The 21,162-nt window shown below is 35.5% G+C and overlaps 1 protein-coding gene across 2 annotated transcripts in view; it reads right to left on the bottom strand.

Annotated features, from left to right (window-relative positions):
• The window catches only part of LOC131031010 (phosphoglucomutase, cytoplasmic), a 56,938-nt gene extending 48,687 nt beyond the window's left edge, over nt 1-8,251 (bottom strand). Inside the window, exons 1-2 of one of the 2 annotated variants that reach the window (XM_057962009.1) lie at nt 8,023-8,251; nt 7,780-7,872 (exon numbers count right to left, since the gene is read on the bottom strand). In XM_057962009.1, coding sequence (XP_057817992.1) covers nt 7,780-7,860 — 81 coding nt within the window. In that variant the 5' untranslated portion in view covers nt 7,861-7,872; nt 8,023-8,251. Of the gene's footprint in view, nt 1-7,779; nt 7,873-7,974 lie in introns of both variants that reach the window. The other variant, XM_057962010.2, reaches the window with a different exon arrangement.
• Between the last annotated feature and the right edge of the window lie 12,911 nt (nt 8,252-21,162).

Raw genomic sequence — 21,162 nt, 5'->3', positions numbered from 1 at the left:
CCTTATCCTCTCTACCATGGTGATGGATGGAATCATATGAGTGGGAGAAGGTGGCTTGATTGAGGGGGAACAGTTGTAAGACACCCTATCAAGTTACCTATCCATGGCTTGATTGAGGGGGAACGGTTGTAAGACACCCTATCAAGTTAACTATCCGTGGCTTGATTGAGGGGGGACGGTTGTAAGACACTGCATCAAGTTACTTATCCATGGCTTGATTGAGGGGGGAACGGTTTGATAAGACACCCCATAGTGCATGGTTGATAAGGGAAACGGTTTGGTAAGACACCCTATCTGGTTTGGCTTGATGGGTGGACCAGTTGATTAATACACCCTATCCGGTTGGACTTGATGAGGGGGAATGGTTGATCAAGACACCCTATCAAGCATCTATAATAGCTTACTGTACTTGAGGCTTCATTAGTAGCCAAGTAGCAGTATGAACAATTAGTAAATCATGGTTCATGTTTCTAACTTATGTATTAACACAATTGAATTCGTGCTTACTTTATTCTCTCTTTATTTTTCAATCATTTTTTTACTTGGTTATAGTTGATGTTATGATTACTTATTTATGTAGCACAATTTGTAGAATGTTTCCTAGCTTTGTTTTGCAGGTCTTTATTCCTAAAGAGACAAAGGTACTTTCTCTCTAACCCTCTTCCTATTCGTTAAAAATCATATCTAGGGCAAATATAGGGCAAAACTAAGGTCTCTTACAAAGGGGACATTACATGTTGTCATTTGATTGTTCTTTAATTGTCAATTGATTGTTCTTTCAGGTTCTTTGTCCGCATTGAACATTGTAAAATTCTAGAAAATTAGCTTCCACTTTGCAAATGCACCAATTATAAAGTGCAAAACATTGTATTTGTTATGGTTGTCAAAATTGAGTTAAATGGGGGGCTGCATTGTTAATGCACGAGCACTCAATTTATAAAGTGGCATTTCATGAACTCACATAAAATTCCAACTCTGCTAAGGGTAGTAATCAATCTAATTCATCAATCAGTATAACCAATCATCCCGCTATCATACCTTGGAGGAAGGAAATTACAAGTCCTCGCAAGATGGCACCCTAAAGCACTACCAATGGATTCATCTATTGACCCAACTCTATGGAGTTATTCCTGATACAATTACTCTTGGCAAAATCTATTTTAAGGGATAAGAATTGATCATGTCCTAAGATTAACTAGTCTTAGTGTTGGCGATAACACATCATGGACTCTATCACACATCGAGTGCCTTTGCACTTTTGGGACCATAATTTGGAAGATGTATGGAGATCCCAATGAACCTCCATTATGCGATACTCCAACTGAGGACATACTTCTCTCCCCGATGATACTAAAGAAGAACTTGCTTATTGGGAAAGTCTCAAACATTCTAATGATATAAAGACCTTTCCAATTGCTTCTCCTCTTCCTCTACCTCTAGCATTGGCAGCTATTCTACCACCTCCACCTACTACATTGACACAAATCTCAACTTCTCCACATGCTACCACAAATTATCTTTAGTAGGTCCACACTTGTTTTCTTGATCATTGAGATATCTACCTATTAGATATATACATCAATTGTTTGTAGAATCTCACATTATGGATCTTGACAACAACAATAAGGGCATATGTTTTCTCTTTGATGACAGCTTACACCAAGTCATATCTCCTATTTTGGCTCTTGTTCTCTCTCTGCCACATCATGCTACCATCTTGACACATCTTGATTCACATCAATTAAAGTCTCACATTGCCATGGTCACTATTATCAAATTTTGTAAGGCACAATCGCAGTTTAGGACACACATTGAACAACTTCCAAAACCAAACATCGTAATTCCTTCCTACATTCCACCATTGACAGTTTATGGAGGTACACATAGGCCTTATCTTGTAAGGATTTCAAGATACTATCTCTTCTTGGGGGCTATCTTGTCCTTCTAATCATAGCCCAGTTGGGATTTAGTCTTTTTCTATAGATTTTCTCTTTCTCTTCTTCTAGGGGGTTCACTCTCTTTGTAAATTAGGGTTCCTTCAAGTTCCTTAAGTACCTGATATTGATTGTCTTTTTGCCACTTATTTCTTGATTACCTTAGTTGCACTTACAAAGTGTGTTATAGTGTAACTAATTATTTATTGCACCTTATATTAAGTTTACTTAGTTAATTAATATTATTTACTTGGGCCAATTAGGAATTAGGAACACATCATCTCCTTGATTGATGGGAGTATTAAAGTAATATTGTAATATTTAGCCTATAATGGTCATTTAAGTCGTTTAGTTAGTTTTTAATAACTTTCTATTATGCAAGTTAGTTAGTTAGTATTTAGAATCTTTTTGTTTTGTCTTTAGTTCTCGACGATTTCCGTTATGGAAAGATTTTTCGTAATTGCTTATATAAGGAGTATTCCTCTGTGTATATAACAATCAATTATTATTTCATGGGAATTCAACAATATAACAGCTCAAGGTTTCTTCCTTATGAAAAGCAGATGCGTCATTTGTTGTAGAGCGACCTACTATAACATTCATCATGTGACATTCTATGTTCTACATTGAATTTCTCTCTTCTTTATGGAGGCACACATAGGCCTTATCTTGTAGGAATTTCAAGATAGTATCACTTCTTGGGGTCCTATCTTGTCCTTCTAATCATAGCTCAATTGGGATAGAGTCTTTTTCTATAGATTTTCTCTTTCTCTTCTTCTAAGGGGGGTTCACTCTCTTTGTAAATTGGGGTTCCTTCAAATTTCTTAGGTACCTAATATTGCTTGTCTTTTGCAACTTATTTCTTGATTGCCTTAGTTGCACTTATGAGGTGTGTTAGTGTCACTAATTATTCATTACACCTTATATTAAGTTTACCTAGGTAATTAATATTATTTCCTTGGGTAAATTAGGAAATAGGAGCACATCATCTCGTTGACTAATGGGAGTATTAAAGTAATATTTAGGTTAAAATGGTCATTTAAGTTGTTTACTTAGTTTTTAGTAACTTTCTATTATGTAAGTCAACTAGTTAGTATTCAGAATCTTTCTAAACTGTCTTTAGTTCTCGATCGTTTCGGCTATGAAAGATCTTCTACAATTGCTTATATAAGGAGTATTCCTCTCCTTTGTTTATATAACAATCAATTATTATTTCATGGTATTAGAGCATAGGTTCTTTTTTTGGCAAATTTTTTATTTAAAAAATTCAGTCCATTTACCTAAAAAATTCTAGAAGTTTCTTTATCGGTTTTTATAAAACAAAAATCATGGAGTTTTCTTTGGCAATTTTTTTATAGAATAAAATTTGTGGTTTTTCTACTAGAGATCGAGGATTTTTATCAGCAAAGTTTTTGAATGGTTTTCTATTTTGGGCGCCTGGCAACTTCTTCTTTTTTGTAGTCAACTATCATAGCTGCAATCCATGAAGGGTTTCGAGTCTAGTTTTTTTTACACATTTTATTCAAACAAAAATCATAGTTTTCTAGGCATTTTCGCTACAACAATCTGCTCGACTAGGGTTTTGTTTACAGCAAGGTGTTTACAGCAAAGTGTTTATGCCCGGGATTGAATTTTTTGCACCATTTTTCATCAAAATCATGGGTATTAGTTTTTTGCAGCATTTTTTGGGTCATGCCTAGGGTTTCTCGTGCAAGCGGCATTTCTACAAAAGTACTAAGTTTCTGTATGATTTTTTTACAAAATCATGGGTGTTGTTGTTTTTCTCCAAAGCAATGGAGGGTTTTTGCCTTGGTTTTTGACTTTTTTTGGCAAAATTATGGAATTTCAAAACTGTGAAGGTTTAGAGGGATTTTCCAAAAAATTGTGGGATTTAGAATTTTTGCACAATTTTTTAAAAAACAAATCGTAGGTTTCAATTTTTTCTCTGATTTTTAATCAACAAATATTGAATGTATTTGAGAAGGTATTTTTTATCTCGTTTTTGTGTCTCTGGATAGCAAGAGGATGTCACTATTGTGGTAAACTTAGTCATATGAAGAAGTTTTATGGAATGACCTTTTGTAATTGCTTATATAACGAATATTCCTCTCCTTTTTTTATATAACAATCAATGCCACCTCTACCTCATTCATCTGCTTAATTAATGGTAGTTAGGTGCCTAATATGCTTCATCAAGAAGAGTTCACTTAGTCATCAAAATGGGTTCACTTGAAACCTCTGCTCCTATAGTTGAGTCAGTGCTCTAATTTACCACTTTCCTCTAGGACACTAGTCCCCTAACTCGTGCATTCCTAGAGCCTATATATTATAGTTGGCTTCCTTTTTTTACACACCTTGAATACAGATATTAGAGTGCTTTTATTATGTTGGTTGCATTTGAATTTATTGTCATCTTATTGTTGTTATGGCCTTTCAACTAAATCAGACTCATTAGGAGTAGACAAATGCTACAAAATGAACAATATGGAGTAGTTATTAAATTGCATATCTTGCAAAACTTTTATCTTGGGGTAATGTTCAAGTATATACTATGGAAATGAGGTGAAAAGGTGATAAAGATGTTCACACTTGTAAGGGAGGAATATAGATTTATGCTTGTTCATTGTAAAGAATATAACAATGACTTCTGGTGGTTACATGAGTAAAATTTAACTGTTCACTTGGCCCACAGTATACCAGTGTGAAATATTCTTTGCCAGTCATAAACAATCAAGATCCTACTCTAAAACATGCAATATTTTTAGTTTATTTGCAAACCTTGAAATTGAATCGAACAAGAATAAACAGAGCCATTAAAGAACTTATTGTTTGAAAAGGCTATTTCCCTTATTTCATACATCAAGGGTTTCCAAACACTAGTTGAGCAAAGTAGAGTACCCATGATAGGCTAACTGAAATTAAAGTGCTTTCTTGAAATACTAGAACCTAACGGCTCCCCATATATCCCAGTCTGAGTCACAATCCATGCAGTTCTGAGTATAAATCTGGAATACCGTGAGAAATGACACTGTCTGGTTCACTTGTCTGAGACTCCGTGCTGTTACTGTGCAGATCCGTTTGACGATCAGACCTTGGATGGCCATCCAATCTGGTTATCATGGGGTTTTCGTCCCAGGGCAGGCAGAGAGAAATAATAAAAATCAGAATCATAAAACATAATCCGCCTTAACTCTTTCTCCAACCTTAAGAAGGCAACCAAACCTAAAATCCATGCCCACCCTAATTCCTATAAATCAGGCGACTCTCTTAATTAATTCCAGTGATAATACTTTTCCTTAAAAGTATTCATCAATTATGAATTTAGCGCCCCTTCCATAAAGCATAAGAAATTTAAAGAAAATGTTTGGATATCGAATTGCAATGGCCCCATCCTCATGACTGAAAATCAGGAGTCACTTAAGTGAACATGGACCTCGCCACCTTATTGAATACAACCTCCTCTTTACTCACTAAAATCGACTAAGTGTTGGAGGAAAACTTACACTTAGCGAGTTGTTTACTGAGCTACAGCAGCGCTAGAGAGGGGGCATGACAGTGTTATGGAGTCAGTGGACACTCCTTCAACTGTTTGATTACAATAAACAATGGCACTGACACACAAGCCTCCCCGGTTTTATTTTGTGTGGCACGAACCACAGTTTGCCATTTTTTAATATAGTGAGCAATATAAGAGTAGAACACATTACTTATAAACTACATATGACATGAAATACAGAAATCGCAATGCAGCTGGTCCCAGTTAGTTTCTAAATCTTTATAAAATGACACAGATCATATTCACTACCATATACAATTTTCTGCCTGCAATAATTTATCTCCATGCACACCAAATGACAGTGAACTGATGTGCCATCTGTGTATTCAACCTGTGCAAAAACAGATATCCAGTTTCTTCATGGAAACAATCTTACAGAAGCTAGCAAATCCCCTAATCCTTCCAAATCTCAGGCAAATTCACATCTAATAACATATGTTCCTAATCCTTCTAGATCTTGAGCAAAATCGATATTTCATTGAGAATGTTCCTAATCCTTCTAGACCAATGGCAAGCTGAGATTTCACTGTTACCTCCATCAAAAATAATGAAGATTATTGACAATATCATATATTCATAATAATAACTAGCATTTATTAGTCCAAAGTGTACTTGTCATCTTAGGTCACATTTAAAATAATAATGAGCATTTATTAATCCAGAGTTTAGTCATCATCATAGTTCCATGAAATTTCAGAACAGGGGAGTGGGTAGGCAGAGGCATTGATGATGGGGGGCAGTGGTTGACAACAGGAGTTGAGGAGCAGCACCCCTCATAGGGGCTTGCAAGCAGTGCTCCCAGGGGGACCAAGGGGCAGCACCTCTCAAAGGGCCCTTTGAGATCACAGAGACCTTTGTGGTACATGACATTTTCATAATTTTATAACTATGTTCTCTCCAACAACAAGTCCTCACTGTTTCAGTGTTCCTTACCAAATCTTCATTCTTCAGAAAACTAACAGTAAAGCTGAAGTTGTGACCAGTCTAAACAACGTGGGCTGTGCAGGTTTTATAGCTTAATTTGAGTAACTGTGTAATATGATCAATTTATAATTATTAAATTTTTTAGGTAAAATGTTAAGGAAAGGTGAAAAAAGGGAGAGAACACAAAACGTGCAACCACATAATATATTTGTGAGCAAGCAGTGCCTGCATGATTTCAGCTCCCTCTCTCCATCTACAGCTGAATTTTGAAATCCTAAACTATAACTGCTCAACTATTATAGGAGAAAGTTCCAAATTGTGCACTGTTTTAGGAAAAACAGCATGGGTCTATCCAAGCCTTAGAAAAATAAGCAGCAAGAAGGTTCATAGGACCATCATGTTACCTTACCCACTCTCAAAGATATGTCCTAAAAATTTATTTCCCGATTTTTTGCATGTTCACATAGTTTTCAAAGATAGCTTATGCACTAGAACAGAGTGTTCCTCGTAATTTTTACACGAGTGGTGTTTCCCCAGCATATCAAATTACATGGTGATCTCTCAATTCAGCTGTGTGGTTTTGAGCTAATCTACATCAACAGATACTTCATGAGTGGCAGTTCTCAAGAATCCATCCTTCGTGAGCATATCTAGATTGCGTCTAGGTGATGCACGGGGGAGGAAAAATGAGAGATCTCGTAATAAATCATTTCTGATTTGATCGGATATACAACTTAATTCTCCGAATAATCTTCTTAGGCACTTATAAAGGAATTTATTTCTCATTTGTGATTTACATTTTTATTCCTAAAACAAACAGTTCATGCACCGTTTCATAGATACCCTAACAAGTTATTTCTAGTCCATCAGATTTACAGATTATTGATCCAAACGTTATGTATTGCAGAGTCCTTAAAATTTGTTTATCGTTTGTTCAATATTAGAATAATTTCGAAAACAGAGAGTGTAGTTATCATTTGTTTCACTGTAATATTGATTTTCTCTGCAAGCTTTTGCACTGTTACGGAGATCTCCTATCATTTTTTGGTCATTTGTTCAGATTTACAATTAAATTTCTCAAAAATCACCTACAGCCCATGCACTTATAAGGCAATTTCGCAGCACCAACCTTTCAAAAAGCGAATCAGTGATATAACGAACGGAATCGACGCTCAGAGAATTATAATGAATCGCACGACAACTGGTATAACTCAATACTCAAATCCCGCGATTTATCAAGATTTGCTAGCAATCTCCAGTCACTTCTTAACTCACTCAGATTCACTTCAAAAATCTTAGATTATTGTAGATTTGGAAGGAATTGAAGCCAACACTGTGCATACAAGCCACGATTTATGAACTCACCTTCTTCCTGAGGCCAGACGTCCCCGGCTTTTGGCCATCGAATGGAGAAGTCTCCTTCTTAACCACACTGAAAATCACCATTTTCTCGCTGACCTGCACATTCATTTAAAGAATCCACATTCTACATTAGAATGGCATCTTCTTATCAAATCCTCCTGGTTAGAGTGAAAGCAGAAAAACAGATCATGATAAAACCTTCAAATTTTCAATAATCCAGCTCCTGAATTGAGATCTAATACTCACCGAGCAATGCAGGATAGGAGGATGTTATATACACAATGAATATACCCAGCGCAAGGGTTTGTTTGAGGTTATAAACTGAAGCCCACAGCAACTCATCCGCTTACGTGGAATGTGATGAATGGGTTTGGGTATAAGGAGCGTTTGTTTTACGCTGCTCAGGTGGTTTTGGAAAAATGTGACATGGCAGCACCTCGAAAAACGTAACGTAGGAAAATACAGAACCATAAGAGTCATATTCTCCAGATATGCTAACTTTCGAGTCCCTGATTTGATTTTAAAATCAATTTCGATTTGTTAAATATGCCGACAGTTTATAATATAACCGAGTTGATTGCTACATGGTTAGGCGCCCCCAACCTTCTTAAGAATCTTGCGGTTGCCTATATATTTTAAGTCCAATTAATCTACATAAAATCCCTTTTACATAAATTTAAGTCATTATATAATTTTATTTTTTTTTCAAATAGATAAATTCAATACATAGTGCATTAAAAAAAGATCAATATTATTTTCATAATAACATTTTAAATTCAAACTTTCTAGAATGTCATAATTTTTACATAATGTCAAATTTTGTCTAATATTTTTTATCATTCAAAAATCAAATTATACCCTTTTAGAGAGGAATTCCAACCTCTAATGCACCATATTTTTTTTACTTTTTTGAATAGGTTTTAATAGTTTTTTTAATTTGTAATCAACCTCATGTTTGATTATAAAAGCCTACTTACAATATTTTTTAAAACCATGTTAAAACTAATCAAACTATCAAAAAAAATATGTTGTTGGATTTCAAATAAGATATTTTCATATTTTCATGAAAGTTGAGGCTAATTGGAGAATTCCAAGTTGAATCTTTTTTAATCTACTCCAAAGGGGGGTTAAGTTGCCACATAGGTAGCCACATAGACAATTTGGGTTGAGAGGGTTTTGACCTAAACTCTTTTATTCAAAACACTTTCACTCAAAATTTTCTATGCAAATTTAACCACAATTCAAAATGAAAAAAGGAACCATGTATACACCACATGGTTTTAGGTGAAACCCTTAATGTCAATTGAAATATTTTTGCTAGGAACTATTTTGTCAATCGAAAGTGTTACATATATTTGTTCTTTTACTTGAGTATGATGGAAGGATGTAATTAGGAGGTGAGACATAAAGAGTATTAAAGTTGGAAAGAATGATGAACATTGTGTGATGGAGTAATGGTGGTGGAGGGGGTAATGCTATAGAATGGAACAGTAGTGGAAGTAGAGTTAATTGAAGGGAAATATGCAAAAATGTTTTTTAATCACATGAGTAGAGAGTTACAAGTTAATAATCTATGTATAATTTTTTTTTAGACTAGCAACATGTAAAACAACATTTAGAAAATAATAAGAAAAAAGAAGAAGACAATAAGAAAATTCTTTTAAAAAATCCCCAACCACCAAAGCACTAAACTTATCTATTAGTAACAACAATAACAATTACAATAAAACCTCAAATTCAAAGCTTCACATAATATACATTCTCAACTTTGGAGGAATTCTAACAACGTAACAAAGTAAAAAAATATGACATGTGATCTCCATCCTAAGTCCTTAATATATAGGCCAAGGGACCCAAGAAAGTACAAATGTTTTTTCTCAAAACATGTAATAAAGCCATGGGCTTACATGGTCACCAAGTCTCGTGGTCGAATTTGAATGTCCCATTACATGTGACTAGCCTTCAAAATTAAATGTAACTCCTTTTTCAAATTATTTTTGTCCTCCATGACACAAGTGTCATTTATAGTAACCCCCAGTCTCTCCCCCATTAAGAATCAATTATTCTTACAAATTAATATCATTAGCTAGTCAAATATGGTATTCCAAGACCACTAAGTGACTTCATAAATTAATGGATCTAAACTAAAGACATGTAATGGTGAATGACACACATGGAATCTGCATGATTCCACCCAAGTAGGGCACCCTCTTCCATGTGAGAACAATTTTATAGTATATAAAAATATTGAATAATTCTAAATATTGGCTTATGTCCATTTTTTAATTAGTTGTAATGCTCTCTCTCATTGTGGTACTTGATGTTGGTCTAGATGCATGTTACAAGCCTTGTTTTGCTATGCTATTTATTGTGCTTTGCAAAAGTGCATGTAGTGTTTTTTTAGTGTTGTGTGGTCTCCTGGCACTTCCCTCTATTATACAGTGCTTTATTTTATGTCATAGTATCTCCTCATCTCTTAGTGTGATCCTCTATCACTTGCCCTATTTACAATTTCTTACCAAAGTCTCCTCATGTTGTTATTTTTACCACAAAGATGAATATTCTAAATATTTGTCTTGTTTCTCTATCTATAGTGGTTGTCTTTGTATATGGGGAGTGTTTTTCTTTAATATTGAGTTCTCATGATTTTCTATCACAATTTATGAACTTCTTGGTTTATAATGGGTGCTCACGATGTTTTGAGCATACTTTATGATGTTTTGATTTATATCAAGTGCTCATAATGTTACACTTTTTAAACTTTTGATTTACGATAGGGTCTCATGATTTTTTACCATACTTTATGGACTTTGGATCTACGATGGGATCCCATAATGTTTTGAGCATACGTTATTGTGGTGGATTAGCCTCCTCGTGATCATTATTTCATTTTAAGATTGTTGAAGTTGTTTTAATTCATCTTGTAGTGGTGTAACTTTAACTCGGCAATGTGATCCTTATCTATGGTGGTCTATCTTCAATCAATGATGATCTTGTGGAAGTTTGATGGTTGACATTTCTTATACCTTTTCATATGCTTACCATGGTTTTTATATGAGTGGTTAGTATCTTTGTGATATATTTACAGTTTCTTTATCGTAATGTGGTAGTGGTGGCTTCATATTGCCTTCACATTCTATGCATCCAAGGAGATTACTTATTTTCTTGATGTGTTTGATATATTTGTCACACCCACCTAATATTTTTTCCTTCCATATGTATGACTACTATTTAAATGAGGTTTTAGGTGTTTAGCTATCTCACCATCCACTATTCATCCTCACCTACCATGACTCGTACTTCAAGTTTGTGGGTATTTTTAAATGTTCTAGTTCCTATAGCCTACAAAGTTGGTGGTTGGTTATCTCTTTACTGTTTTATGGCATGTACCCTATGTTCCTTGGGAGTTGATATGTCACTGCAAGGTAAGGATTGATTATTCTTCGTGAGCCCCAAGTCCATTCTTGTCTCTCTCATGTGTATTTCAAATTTTCATCTCATCAATTTGGTTGTGATTTTAATGTTGGCATGGGTGATGGAAGCCTAAAGTGGTTTCCTATGTGGTATTTTGGTTTCTCTTCTACTATGATATGTTGTACATGCATTATTTGGTTTTCCTAGGGCATCCTTGATTTGATCGTGTCTAGTCCCATTTGATTTCTTGGTACATTATTGTCTATATCCCATTAATGGTGATGATATGATTATAATTTGAATTATTTGCCCTCCAACATTTGAATTCAAGTGCTATATATTCATGACCTAGAGACAGATAAAGTGTTGGTCAGTTGGAATAGTTACAAAACATAATAGAGAAGAGAAAGAATAGAGTTCTCTTAAGTTTTCTATATTGAACTAAACAAGATAGTGAATGTATAAGTGTGATATTTATCATTTTATTGTGATAATTATTTTCATTAATTGGGGGAACAAATACAAAGTGCAATATTTAATTGTTCAAATATCTCAATGAATATTGTGTATGCTTTTGATAGCTTAACTAACTATTTTATCACATTTATTGACCTGAGTGTCAATTTTCATTGGTTTGACTTTATAGAGGTTAGAAAATCCCTTGTAATTTTTTTTAATAAGGTATCCTTTCAAAGTGATTAGGGAGTGTATGGATCTATTGATGCATATGTAAGACATGTGTGTGAGGGAAAATTACGCTCGAAGGTAGAAGATTGAAATGCCTGCGATGACAATCAAGCAAACATAATTAGCTCAAACACCTCAAGATTAAGATGTTGTAAAGAAAGCAAATGAAGTATAAAAACATAAACATAAACAAAAGAATGCAAACTCCATTTTTGATCTTTGATTTGATTATCCCATGGTAAGATGTGTGCTCATTGACACAACAGCTGCTCGATATTGCTTCGTGATGTGATTATGGTGATTGGATTCAAGATATGAGGATTGGATGTTATGAAGTGAGGATGAAATTGGGCATTATGACAATATGGATGTGCTAATGGTGAGAGAAATCATGCATTATAACGATGTATTGTAAAGAAGGTGGAGGATTTTCTCCAAAATGAGGGGGGATTAAATAGGAGAAGGGAGGAGAGGAAGGGATTGGAAAATGAAACACTTGTCCTCAAGGAGGACAAATGGCAATCCGAAGAATGACAAGTGGAACAAGATTCCACACTTGTCCTCAAAGAGGACAATTGGCTCAAGAGGGAAAGACAAGTGTCCAAAAGAGGGACACGTGTCTTGGGGAGGAATGACATGTGTCCTCAAGGACACCTGTCTCTTTTGGGAGGAAGCCACCCAAAATAAGCTTTAATTTCCTAAAATCAAGAAAATTAGGGAATATGTGTGTGCACGCACATGTGAGGGGAGGTTAGGATAAGGTTAGTTTGGAGAGATAGGGTTCGTTAGAACCCAAGGTTTAGATTGGAGGTTAGGTTAGAGGAGGGTTAGTTAGGTAGTTAGGAGTTAGAAGCCATGTGATCTAAAGGGAATATTTGAATTTAAATAATTCAAATAAAAGGAAGAAAAGGATGAATTAATTAATTGGTTTAATTAATTCGTGGATTTGGAAAAGAGAGGAATTAATTAATTGGATTAATTAATTCAAGGAATTGGAAGGGGAGAGTTAATTAATTAGATTGATTAATTCAAGGGACGGGCTTAATTAATTAAGATATTTAATTAATTAAATGAATAAAAGGAATAAATTTGACTAAATTGATTAGCCAAATTTAAATGTCTACAACATGTTCATATAATTAAATTAAAATATTAAGCATTTTTCTATCTTTACATGTAACTCAATTAGCTTATGTGCATATTTGTTAAATATTTTCCTCCATGACATGTTCTTTGAGGTTGCATATAATGGCTTACCTAAGTGATGTCCTTTGTTGACAATAACTTGATTGTATCACCTATATCTAATAAAGGCACCAATTTGAGATTTGTTAAAGTTGTCATCCCACCATACTTAACATAAAACATACAAAAAATAGCCTTAATTGTTAAAATAGAGTCTCCAAATTGCATGGTTTTATTATTATGCTATCACAAAGTGTTTGTGAATATCATCGAGGATACTCATAGTCAAACTTGCACTACTATTACCACTACATCCATATGTGATGTGAGATAATGTACCGCAAATCTTAAGGGGTTAAGCAGAGTATATCTAGTCCCCAAATGCATGCCACGTATACTTATAGAGGTATTGTACCCTTGAATCAAGGTAGATCAACATATTGTTACTTATAACAATTCAAAAGGAGTTTCATGTGTTTTAGATATGGTTTTACCTAGGGTTTATTCCATCATTATTTATCTTTAGTCCTCACAAGAAGTGCACCTTGGAGAATACTCCCTTGGTTTAGTAGAGCCTAAATAAGAAGAATGATATATGTTGGCATTTTTTATGATTGATGTTGTGATTGTCATTGATGGACACACACTTGATTTGAGATCACTTTTTGTATGTATGAGTTAAAGCTCAACTGGTATTTGTTCCAACCGGTATGATGTATTATAGTCTTTAGACTATCGGTGTTTTGCAGAAAGTGTTTACCGATATGAAGCGATATGAAGACCCTAAGCGGTACGAAGGAACGAAGCGGCACAACTCATAATTCCCAGTCTTCATTATTGTCAAACCAGCAACTGGTATTTTGCTTAAACTGGTATTTTGTATGAACCGGTAATACTCTGTGATGAGTTAGCAACCGACATTTTGTGATGAGTTACCATCCACCAATTGTTTGGCGGTGCCGACACTTTGGTGGCGCTTTTTGTGTCATGTTACCAAATATGTCTAGATGCATTGAACCTAGGAAATTGTATTATAATCCTATTGGACCGACATGAAATCAGATTCCTTGATAAGGACATCATGTCTAGGGTTTTAGGTTGTTGCTAGGGTTTAAGGTGGTTGATGAGTTTTTGTAAGGGCGAACATAGAAGAGAAGTTCAGATTGTAAGAGAAGGCATAGTGTCAATGTGTTGAAGACTAAAGTAATGCTAGAATGCATTAGGAACGAGCTATCAAGGATCTAACCAAGCAATTTGTGCTATTTTCTAGATCACTCACTTGTTGATTACTCACATCTTCGACAAGTTTGAAGCCCTTAACCGGCTAGGCCCAAAAAGCCTTTTGTAAATCCTCTAACAAGGTAGTTCACATCTGTGGATCTAAAATCCTCTAGCAAGGTAGTCTTTAACCGGACTTATCTCCTAATAGAGATTGAGATTCCTAACAGGATCTGTTATGGTAAAGAACATTATATGACCTTAACTGGTATGGTTCCTATTCTGCAGATAGTTACTTGTGAGTTTCATCTCACCGTGTTTTTTCCCATTTGGGTTTCCACGTCAAAATCTCTTGTGTTGTGGTGTTTGTGCTTCTGTGGGTGAATGCATTATTTGCTATTTGGTTTGCATGTGTGCTAACCGGTTTGTTTGCTAAACCGTTTTACTGATTTACTAGTAGTCTAGTAAAGTGTTTAAGTACAGTAATTTTTGGCATACTAATTCACCCCCCCCCCCCCCCCCCCTCCTCCTTAGTATTCATCAATATATCCATCCTTATTAATTGGTCTTTTCATGACACAACCTAATCATAAGCCTTGCTTAATATTTGATGACATACTCTTGGCCCTAGGTAATAGCACAAGTCCTTAGTATTTGTGTAGCTACATGTTTGGTCACTAGAACTTTGGTTCAAAATATTTCACTCCTAAAGTAAAGAGTGGTGACTTTATTGAAATAAAATCAATTTAGATATCAAAACTATTGAAAAATAAATAGGTTCAATACCAAAGATTGTCAAGATCAATCTCTATCAAATAATCTAATCAAAGGATGAGTTACAAGGCTTGGATAGTTACAATACAAAAATCTGAAACGCATATGCAAATCTAAAAATTAAGTTGCCTTAATATGAAAACCATGATTAGATCCTTCTTCTAAATGATGCCAAAATCAACTTATAAACCATGCTTAATAAATCTATCTTGTGTGAACTTATAACAACAATAAATAATGATTAACATCAACATAAGATTTAACAACAATAAGGCATAAATAAGAAACATAAGATCAACACATAACACAATATTTACATGGTGAAACCCTTGCACGAAAAAACTTGACCAAGAAGAGAGGTCAAACGTGCATTATCAACAATAAATATTCTTACAATATAATCAATTTCATTATCCACTTTTCCTCCAACATAACAACACCTATGAACATGTGAACAACCTCCTTATGTCTCCTACTTGTCCTTTTTCCTTCAAAGTAACTCTACATTAAACTATTACACATGTTCTAAACCCAAAAGGTTAAATTTATAGAAATGCAAGAGCTCCAAAACCACCAATAAAGATGTACAAAGAAGCCTCTTCATTCTTCATGACCACAATACTTGGAATGCCTCCATGGAGCTCGAGAAGACACTAGTTTTGGCTCCAAAACTTTCCCTCCAACTTAGGCACCCATTCTAGCAAGATAAAGATTACATTATTCTAGCAAGATAAACATTACATTAAGTGTAATAAAATAATAGAATACCAAGAGACACGTGTTGCCTCTTTGTAAAGAAAACAGAGTGCAGAAACACCTTCCTAATGTCAATTTCTTAGAGAAGTGAAGCAGATGAGTGTTTTAAATCGAATTACAACAACTAAGATACACACTACAAGATAACCAGAGCAACATGAAAAACACAAACACAGAGATGTACACTATAATTCGCGTGGGAAAACCCTTACGGGTGAAAAACCCATACACCAAAGTAATCCCTTGTATTATAGTAAAACAATTACATACAAGTTCCAGACCTTTGATCTGATCTTTGTTTAGGGAGCAGTACAGAAGATTACAATCTTAATTGGATTTTCAATTCAACTTTTTTACAGAATTATCAATCGATTGCTACAATCCTCTTTTACACAATGATAGAAATCATCCTCACATGATCCAACATCCTGCAACTGTTTTTTTCCCGGACATTTAAAATGTCTCTATTGAAAAATAATTCATTTCAGTTATTCCTTCTCCCAACTATCAAACTTCTCAAAATGTCAATAATATGCATGTTGTCGCCATCGCTTCCTCTGAGTTGTTCCAGTTTCTACCAATTGTCAACAGACAACTCGACAAGTCAAAATGAGTCCATCGTGATCCCCACCAAGACCATCTCGAAGCATATCAACGTATCTCCGCCCGATAGAAGTGTAACTCACTAGTTCTCATTGTCACCAAGCTTTGTTCCACCCCAATCTTCGATCCCCGATAGTGGGCCCCTCTCAAGTCTCTTATAAGTCAATCGCACTTTTCTACACCAAAATATTTGTCTTCTCCAAGACTCCGCCAAAGCTATATCAAACTCGAGCTTGTTGGTGTAGCAACATAACTTCGGTTGACTGTTATGGGAGACATACTGAAACTACTAGTTATACCGATATACCGCTTTATGTCGGCAAGACACATCAACTGTCACGTTGACATTGGTAAGAGGAGTGACTTCTTCGAACTGCCTGGTACAATCTTATCGAATCCAGCTATACCAAAATCACTGTTTCTCCAGGCAAGTGTATAACATGGATGTTATCAACTACTGTATCAATAACATGAAAGTTTATTCATTTCCCTTTGAAGATGATCAATAATATGAAAGTTATTCATATTGAACTGCTCATTTCAAAGACCAAGTATCATATGTTCGAGATTTCAACCAGTAATTTGAGACGCCCATTCTCAACATTCTCCCACTTGACAAAGAACTTATTGGTATCTCAAGAACACTTAGAAATTAATGAGATTCATGGGCTACAAGGCCCATCAAATTGGCACACTATTGGAACTTTGTGGTGTTCACAAGTTTTGTCAATGCATCTAAAACATTCTTCAGAGTATCCACCTTTTCCAGATTAACCTTTCCATCTTCCACCATGTCACGAACAAAATGATACTGAACATCAACTTGTTTCATCTTGGCATGAAAAGTGGGATTTTTCGCCCAACAAATGATACTCTAACTGTCGCAATAAATAGAAATTTGTCTTGCATTAAACCCAACATTAGAACACAAATGCTTAAGCCAAACAACCTCTTGATAGGCACGATTTTTTGCCATGTACTCTGCCTTTGTAGTGGACAAAGCGACTATAGCTTGTTGCTTGCTCATCCATTGATTGCACTACCATTCAATGTGAATACGTATCCATTGGTGGATCTTATGTTGTCAATGTCCCTTGCCCAATTATAAGTCCACATATCCCTAAATTCTTACAGTCCTCTACGATCCAACCAAATTTCCATGGTAACACAAAGCATACTAAGAGGTGCCTTTCAAGTATCTAAACACTCTCTTCACAGCATCCCAATGCAATCTTCTTGAATTTACCATAAATCGACTTAGTACTCCCACTACTTGGGTAATGTCTAGCCTTGTATAGACCATTGCATACATTAGGCTACCAACTACACTTACATAAGGCACCTTGGCATGTACTGCTTCTCAATGGAAGATTTTGGACAATCTTCAACAAATAGCTTTGTTCCTTGCAACACTAGAACAACTAACTGCTTGCAATCTGACATGTTAAACCTCTCCAGGATAGTACTAATGTACTTGCTCTAACTAAGCTAGAGGTTTCTATTCTTTCTATCCTTGTTGATTTCCATCCCCATAATATACCTAGTTGCACCTAAGTCTTTCATTTCAAAATGTGTTGACAAGTGATATTTTAAGTCAGAAATCATACCCTTATCATTCCCAATGAACAACATATCATCCACAAATAGAGCAATGATAAGTAAACAATCATTTTTAGTCTTGTAATACACACAATGATCAAAATTCGATCTTACAAATCCCAGAGACAATACAAAGGTGTCAAACTTTTGGTACCACATTCTAGGTGACTATTTAAAACCATAGAGAGATTTTTTCAACTTACAAACCAAGGATTCTTTACCTTTTACCACAAAATGCTCAGACTAGGACATATAAATTTCTTCCTCCAAATTTCCATGAAGGAACATTGTCTTCACATCCATCTGCTCGATCTCAAAGTCGTATGCCGCTGTAAGTGAAAAACAAAATTTGATAGATGTCTTCTTTTTTACAGGAGAAAAGATTTATCCATAATCAACTCCCCCGACTTGGGAATAGCCCTTCGCCACCAATCTGGATTTATACTTTTCCACGCTGCCATCCAGACCAATTTTCTTTTTAAATACCTATTTGTAGCCAACATATCTTCTACCTTCAGGAAAGGGCACCAAATCCCAAGTTTCATTCTTCTTTAGTGAAGCCATTTCTTCGTTCATGGCCTCCAACCAAGAACCTAAATCAGGCCTTTGTATTGCCTCTTTCACAGTCCTAGGCTCATCACTGTTAGTAACCAAAGCATAGGCACAATTTGTATCCAACAATGAGAAACCATACATATCAAGTTGTCTTCTCTCCCATGTAGACCTCCTCAATAGCTGAGGTGGAGGTTCTTGTTCTTCTTCTTGACCAGAACTATCAGAGCTGCTTGAGCTCTCCTCATTTTGATGTACACATGTAGTTTGAAGTTCCTCCTTTTCTAGAGTTAGAGGAATTTCAACTTTTGCTTCCTCTTTCTCTGTGTTTTCAGACTGTAAATCAACTGAGGTGGTCTTCAGCTCACAGAAGATAACACTTATGTTGTATAATACCTTCTCAATTACAGTATTCCAAAGCTTGTATCCTTTCACCCCCAGACCATAACCAATAAAGATACACTTAACAACTTTTTTATCCAACTTAGATCTATTTACATCAGGCACATACGCATATGCCTCACAGCCAAATACATGAATATGTCTTAGAGAGGGCTTCTTACCAGACCATGCTTCCATGGGCATTTTATCCACCAATGCTAAAGTGGGAGATCTATTTTGTAAGTAACATGTTGTAGACACAGCCTCAGCCCAAAACTTCTGCTCTAGACTAGTACTACTCAACATTCTTCTCGCCTTTTCCATAAATGTTCTATTCAACCTTTCAACAAATCCATTTTGTTGTAAGGAGTGGACTTGTGCCTTTTAATTCCATGGTCTTTGCAAAATCGATCAAATTCTGCTAAACAAAACTCACCACCATTATTAGTCCTTAGGTATTTAATTTTTCTACTAGTTTGATTTTCAACCAAGGTCTTAAATTCCTTAAACCGACTGAACACTTGATTTATTTTTCAAAAAATACACAAATGCCCTTCTCAAATAATCATCTCTAAAAGAAACATAATATCTAGAATTCGACAATGAAGAAACATTAACTGGACCAAATACATCAAAGTGAATATAATCCAACAAACCAGAAGATTTATGAGGACTAGAATAAAATGAAACACGGTGTTGTTTTCCATATATATAGTGTTCACAAAATTCAAATTCAAAGTTACAATCATCAAGCCCCTCTACCAAGTTTTTGTTTTTCAGAGCTTTTAAGCCCTCCTATGTGATGGAGTCTATGATGCCAAATCATGGTTTTCTCAGCAGGAAATTTGACCTCCATTGAACTTGCAACATTCTTCTTCCAGACAGCCTTATCTGACTTTCCAGAGACACTGCTACATTGAACAAACTATGCATCCAACTTGAACAAAGTACCGATCTTTGCACCCTTAACCAACACTATAGAGCCTCTAGTCATCTGACAACCACCCCTTGAGAATAATACTTTTACACTAGCATCATTCAACTTACTAACATAAAGCAAATTACAAGCCAGACCCAGTATGTGCATTACGCCATCAATTCCCTTCATTCTTCCATTAGGAAATTGAATTCCAACTCTTCCTCGACCTACAATTTCAAGAGATGAATCACTAGCCAGGTAAACCTCTCCACAATCATACTCTTCATACTTGGAAAACCATTCTCTATGAGATATCATGTGGAAAGATGCACCAAAATCGATCAACCAGACATTGTCAGTTGTCTATGCTACCAAGGCAACAATGAAGGCATTTTCATCGCTATGAGAAGATTCAATATCAGAAGATTTCTTCTTCGTCTTCTGTTTCTCCTCTTTACAATCCTTTCAGATATGGCTAGTCTACCCCCAATTCTAGCATTTCACCTTGGACTTCTTTCCAGGAGACTTTGATCTCTCCTTTGATTTGGATTTGGACTTCTTGTCCTTCTATTTGTCTTTCTCTTTTGATCTGCCTCGAATAATAAGGGCCTCCTTGTCTATTTCATAAGACTTTCTCCGCGCCTCTTCTGAGAGCAATGAAAAAACCACATCCTCCATTTTGAAAGTGGTTGTTGTACTCCCGATAGCCATCACCAGATGGTCCCATGTATCTGGCAAGGAACACAACAGAAGCATACAACGGTCCTCATCCTCAATATTATCTCCCACAGAAGTTAATTGTGCAACAATCATGTTGAAAACATTTAAATGATCTACCATAGATGTCCCTTCGCTCATCTTCAAGGAGTATAACTTCTTCCTCAGTAACAACTTATTTACCAAAGACTTTCCCTGATAAATATCACCAAGTTTCTTCTACAAAGAAGTTGTTGTCTTCTCCGCATGAACATTCAAGAGAACAAAATCTAAAAGGCATAATCTAATCATCCCTTTGGCCTTCCTATCTACGAGATCCCAGTATTCTTGTTTCATGCCTGATGGTTTTGATCCAGATAGTGCAACCCAGAGGTCTCTATCAACCAACACGTCTTCCATCTTGAGTTTTCATAACTCGTAGCTGCTACCATTGAATTTCTCAATGTCCACTCTTTTTTATGTGCTTGCCATCTCAGTCTGCAATTTCAAACAAACCTTTGCAAAATTAACACAAAAACCCATCCTACCCACAAGGATAATACAATTGTCCAGGCTCTGATACCACTTGTAAAGAAAGCAAA

Source organism: Cryptomeria japonica, chromosome 3 (assembly GCF_030272615.1).
Source record: "Cryptomeria japonica chromosome 3, Sugi_1.0, whole genome shotgun sequence".
In the NCBI taxonomy this organism is placed as follows: Eukaryota; Viridiplantae; Streptophyta; class Pinopsida; order Cupressales; family Cupressaceae; genus Cryptomeria; species Cryptomeria japonica.
This window is presented reverse-complemented; position numbering and strand designations above follow the sequence as displayed.